Source organism: Panthera leo, chromosome A1, assembly GCF_018350215.1.
Source record: "Panthera leo isolate Ple1 chromosome A1, P.leo_Ple1_pat1.1, whole genome shotgun sequence".
Lineage (NCBI taxonomy): Eukaryota > Metazoa > Chordata > Mammalia > Carnivora > Felidae > Panthera > Panthera leo.
The window spans coordinates 86,859,918-86,865,949 of NC_056679.1; the positions used below are offsets into that span (position 1 = coordinate 86,859,918).

A 6,032-nucleotide genomic window follows, 5' to 3' on the forward strand; every position below is an offset into this window, starting at 1 on the left:
TACTATTTATGCTCTCAACTTTCCATGTAAAAGAGATTAAATTTTATTTTTTAAAATATTTTCTTGCAATTATCTAGTAGTAGACAAATGACGTTTTGTTAATTATATCTCCAGTAGCCAAAATTATTTCTAAAGGAACTAACTGAAAGTGTTAATTAATGTTACTAAGATCTATTAGATGCCAAAGCAAACACACACACACACACACACACAAATAAAAATTGGATCACTTCCAAATTCTTACAATATCTTTAAAAATGATTTCAGTTTTATTACCCTACAATGATTGTTTTTGACAGATGACCGATAAAACTTATTTGCTTTCTATGTTAAATGGCAAGCTTATAGCAAGCCTTCTCAGAGTGTAATACATGTCAGATTTCCAAAGTCATTTGACTAAATGAACATTCTTCAACTTCAGTCAGAGATGCGTTGAGTCAGTAATTAACAATATTTGTCAGAAGTCTTCATGTACAGCAAAGTGCTCAAATTATTAGTATCAATTTTGGAGTGATAACCACAAGTAATAATAGTTTATTACTAAGTGGAGTTAAAGAAATATTTAAGTGTTTTATTATTATTCTAGTAGAATTCTGAATCATGTCCTTTCAGATATATTACACTATGTTTTCTGAGAATTGAACAATTGTGCCTATAAAAAATAACAGTGATTACAATCCATAAGGCCTTAGGAGATTATCACTTAATAAGGCTATTCAGAAAACTTTTAAGACTCTCTTCTTTTGGGAATTCAAAGCAATTTGTCACATCCCTTAAAAATGATTTGTTGTAGAGACATTGACTAGAGAATATTTCAAATGACGTCACATTTAAAATAAAGGGCAAATGAATTTCCTGGTTGCATTTAATATTCATTCCTCCGTGTTAAAAAAAAATATTACATTGTAGAGATCTTTGAGCTCTTCAACAGAATATTAGCAACATATTATGCCATAATAACCAAGAATTTCCAAAGGAAGATATAGTTTCATATTAATTTCAGGTAATCAACTGGTAAGTTAAACTGTTTTTGTGGGGCAAGATAAACTTCTGCTCTCAGGTGTACTTGTTGGAAACATCTGATAAATCATCCTTTGCCCACGCAGTTGAAGAGTTAGAATTAGTTCAATGTATGAATTTCAGATTTCTAAATCTGAATGGTAAAATGTTAAATAGTCTCTGTTCCAAAACAAACAAACAAACAAGAAAACAAAAATCAGTATTGTAGATATTAAATATATATAGGGCAGAAACCAAAAACAATGAGATTCAATTAACCAAATTTTTCACCCATCTCCCACTTTTGGTGTATCATTGTATATTTCTCCACACAGACATTTGGAATAAATTGATAAATGTATTCAAGATTATTTCACTGCCCTACTATACATCTAATTCACCACAAATCACATATGATACATATGTCCATTGCCTTGACTTCCATTTATTTAACTATGCTTCTTAAAATGTTCCATCCACTGGGCTTTTCACTATAGTCTACGCTTCATTTAGGCTTTAGATTTTAGGTAACTCCAAAAGGGAGCGCCTTCCCCTCTATCCTTCAGTAGCTGCTGGGATAATCTATAAAATGTTACATTTTTAAAAAAAATTTGCAGTGGAACCCATCGCCATCTAATTTTTGCTTCTTCATAGATTTATATATTCATCATTGTATGCCTCCTCCCACTGACTGAAAACTTCCAGAAAACCTTTTATTTTTATTTTTTTTAATATCTGTCATCCAGTTTGGTGTCTGATATATTTAAACACTTGTTGCTCTTTTCACTAAATAATTCTGCACAGTAGCAAACAATGTAGGGAAATAGTTTGATAATATCTGATGAATGGAAAAATAAATTCTAGGCAACATAAAATAATGAATAAAAGATACAATCAGACAGAATACGTGATAAATTTTGTTATAGTAACTTCTAAAGTAGACTTTTATTTAAGATCAATTACTCAGGGCGCCTGGGTGGCGCAGTCGGTTAAGCGTCCGACTTCAGCCAGGTCACGATCTCCCGGTCCATGAGTTCGAGCCCCGCGTCGGGCTCTGGGCTGATGGCTCGGAGCCTGGAGCCTGTTTCCGATTCTGTGTCTCCCTCTCTCTCTGCCCCTCCCCCGTTCATGCTCTGTCTCTCTCTGTCCCAAAAATAAATAAAAAACGTTGAAAAAAAAATTAAAAAAAAAAAATAAAGATCAATTACTGACAAGGTGCCACAATAACATAGCTTTCTACATATGTGTGTATTCAAAGGACATTAAGTTTTGCTAAATAATTTATCTCTTTCTTTCTTTCTTTCTCTCTGTCTCATATGAAATGAAACATTCAACATATGTGACTGCATGACCTCAAGATAATAAAAACATTGAAAAAATAATCCTTGTTTATGTCACCTTGATTATGTCCATATATTTATAAAAAAAGTTATTTGCTTACAGTGGAGTATTTAATAAAATGTAAATGTGAGGTAATGATTTTTAATAACAAAGGAGAATTGATTTACTCCCATTAGATTATTAGTAATCCTAACACACTATAAAGACATAGAACTTTGAACTGTTTTTCAGAAAACAAAAAGATTTGTCATTATGCATGGCACAATACCAGTCTGAGGGCAAGGACTTAGTGTGTCAGGAAAACTTTCATATTTAGTCAAATTGTATACATCTGGTAGCAAGTTCAGATTGAAGCTACAGAATCAGATGTAATTTATATGAAGACTAATTGAATTCACATACTACTTATGAAACACTTTTACCTTAAAAAATAAGATGGAATTTCTGTAGAAGTATTTAAGATACATAGGATGGCTCTTTTTCAAATAAACGATGGTATATATCAATATAGTTCTGGTCAGGTGGTAGAAATTGACTTTTTCATTATTTCATTGTCCTAACAGGCAGTGAAGAGATTCTAGCATGGCCAATGTCACCTTAGTGACAGGATTTCTTCTTGTGGAGTTTTCTGACATCCAAGAGCTTCAGATATTATATGGTGTGCTCTTCCTACTGATTTATCTGGCTGTCCTGATGAGTAACCTTCTCATCATCACTCTCATTACCCTAGACCAGCATCTACAGACACCAATGTACTTTTTCCTGAAGAATTTGTCATTCCTGGATGTCTTCCTTGTGTCTGTCCCAATCCCCAAATTGATTGTCAACAGCCTAACATACAGCAATTCCATCTCCATTTTAGGGTGTGCCTTCCAGCTACTTTTCATGACTTCCTTCTCAGCAAGTGAGATATTTGTCCTTACTGCCATGTCCTATGACCGCTATGTAGCCATATGCTGTCCTCTGCAGTACGAAGTCATCATGAACGCTGGTGCCTGTACAGTGATGGCAGGTGTTTCCTGGGCCATTGGAGGACTCTTTGGAACTGTGTATACTGCTGGCACATTTTTCATGCCATTCTGTGGCTCCAATGTGATCCCACAGTTTTTCTGTGATGTTTCCTCATTACTAAGTATCTCCTGTTCTGAAACACTCCTAGTGGTGTATACAAGTATTGGGATAGGTATGTGTTTAGGCATATCTTGTTTCATCTGTATTGTGATCTCCTATGCTTATATTTTCTCCACTGTGCTGAAGATTCCTACCACAAAAGGTCAGTCAAAAGCTTTCTCCACATGCTTTCCCCATCTTGTTGTTTTTACTCTTTTTATTATAACTGCCTGTTTTGTTTATCTGAAAGCAACCTCAAATACACCCCTAGTTATTGACAGGTTGCTTTCTGTGGTTTACACCGTGATACCTCCAATACTCAACCCTGTAATCTACAGCCTGAGGAACAAAGACATGAAATGGGCTCTTATGAGATTGCTGCAGAAAACACTTGGTCTCACATCTTTTAATACTAACTAACATCTATCAATGATATAGTATCTTACTGATCACAATAGATTTTCTCATCAGTTACCTCATTCCTAACTTTGGAATAATTCGATAAAAGAAAACTATGTACTCACATACACCAATGTAAATAAATTCTCAACAGCCTAATTGTCTGTTTCCAGTTCAGGTAGTGGCATTATACACAACTAACACATAAGTGTCACATGTTTCTCATGCAGCGGTCTTCAATGACAAAGAATCTCTTCATTTGTGGTATGATCTTCTAAAAGAATTGCTTGTTTCTCATGATGTTTATAATTTTTTTGATTTAATCTCATTTTCACTATTTTATTACATATTTTTAAATGAGGCACTGCAACAGGTACAGTGCCATAAAAAGCATTTGAACTACCAAGATAATATTTTCATATCACTTTTCTGAAGGATCAGACTGTCTAGTGCTGAAGCAGAACAAAAAGTAAGCAAACATAATGCAGTAGGCTATGGGCTATTCTAGAGATGTTCTTACATCTATAAACAACACTCAGGAGAGACATAAAACAGAGACAAAATCCTGGAAAGAAATACATCTCAGCACAGTTCCCCAAGATAACTCTTGATCAACTGGGTAAATAGTATTTCCAGAGAGACACCAGGCAGAGGTCTGAGTCTATAAGACATGTATGCCTGCATGTCTACCTGTCTATAATTCAGAAAGGCCCTTACTACTATTTATGGCATGATGAATGGTTCTAATGAGTGACATGAAGCTATGAAATATATTAATACTATAGCAGAAGTTTCTCACTTGGGGATGGGCTCTCTTTTGACTTCTTCACTAGTGCCTCCAATATGTTTTTTTTTTAATTAATTTGTACAAAACTACATAAAGATTCTGTGTTTTATAAAAACTCTCTGGGATTTACATTGACATTGTTCCATCCTTCATTGTTTAAGGAAAATAATACAAAGGTTTCTTAGATATTTTCAATCGGATTCTTTTATTTTTAAATCATAAATGTTTTATTGTCACTTGGATTAAAAGTGGTTGATATTTTAATCAACCCTTTAATCAAGTGATAGATGGTTGATATTTTTTCTCAGGCACAAATGATCTCATTTAACCATGTCCCCAAATATCCTCTGACAACTTTGGTTTTTACCATGCTAATATCATTTATAAATATATACTTATGCTTTTTCATATAATTTTTATATATCATATACATAAGATTATCTTTAAGATTTCCCATAGAATCCATGAAAAAGTCCCCACTTATTTTTGTTCTTTACCCTTAAAGAAAGAAATATGGCAAACATAATTGGATTTGTTTGATGGGTATGTGTATCAACTGTCAGAATTACCTGGGAAAATCTGTCAAAAAAAAAAAAAAGATTCTTAGACTGCTTATGGTTAAATTTATATTGTAAAAAAATGGTACTGGATTAAATATTTTGAAATTGAATATTTCATGGGAAATTCCTGGAGATATTTTTGTTCCCTCACTATCTATAATGTGTTTTTATTATGAGAGAAAACACTAATTGAAAAACTATTTTTTTTTCTTTAGAAGACTGGCAACTGTTAAATATAGGAGTGATTGAAAAGTCATCATTTTAATAATCCATATCACAAGTGATGTAATCAGTAATGGATACTAAAATCTTTAGGATAGAAGTTGTAAGGAATGACATATTCTTATGATGACAGGTAATGAGTTAGGCTGAATTTCCTGAAAGAATGTGAGAATGACATGTGCAGAAAAGGTTTTCTTATATTTCTGTGATGCAGATCATAAAGCCCTCAGGTGAAGGGTGCCTTCTCTACTCCCCTTGGAAAGGAGCATCCATATCTCCAGAGGTAATGGGATAAGGAGAGTAATCTGACCAAATAGATCTTGAAATTATTCCCCCAGTTTATTATGCTTAGCTCTATTTCTCCTATTATATCTTTCCATGGTTTTCCACTCTTCATCAGATCTAGGATAAAAACTCTCAGGTTCAATCATTTCTTTGGGTCTTCATTTCCTTATGAAAGCTCCCTTGTCATATAATACTTACATTAAATAAATTTTATAATTTTCTTTTATTGTAGGGGTAGCAGTCAAGAACTGAAAGGGTATAGAATATTTTTTTATCCCCTACAGTTTCTAGTACTTGAACAGGTATGACTGGGTCAATGAATTAGCTCT

At 33.4% G+C, this 6,032-nt stretch overlaps 1 protein-coding gene across 1 annotated transcript; it reads left to right on the forward strand.

Moving 5' to 3' along the window:
- The first annotated feature begins 2,922 nt into the window (after positions 1-2,922).
- Positions 2,923-3,870, forward strand: LOC122229751 (olfactory receptor 14A2). The gene has a single exon (XM_042955197.1). The coding sequence runs from the start codon at positions 2,923-2,925 to the stop codon at positions 3,868-3,870; it is 948 nt and encodes a 315-aa protein (XP_042811131.1).
- Positions 3,871-6,032: the final 2,162 nt, after the last annotated feature.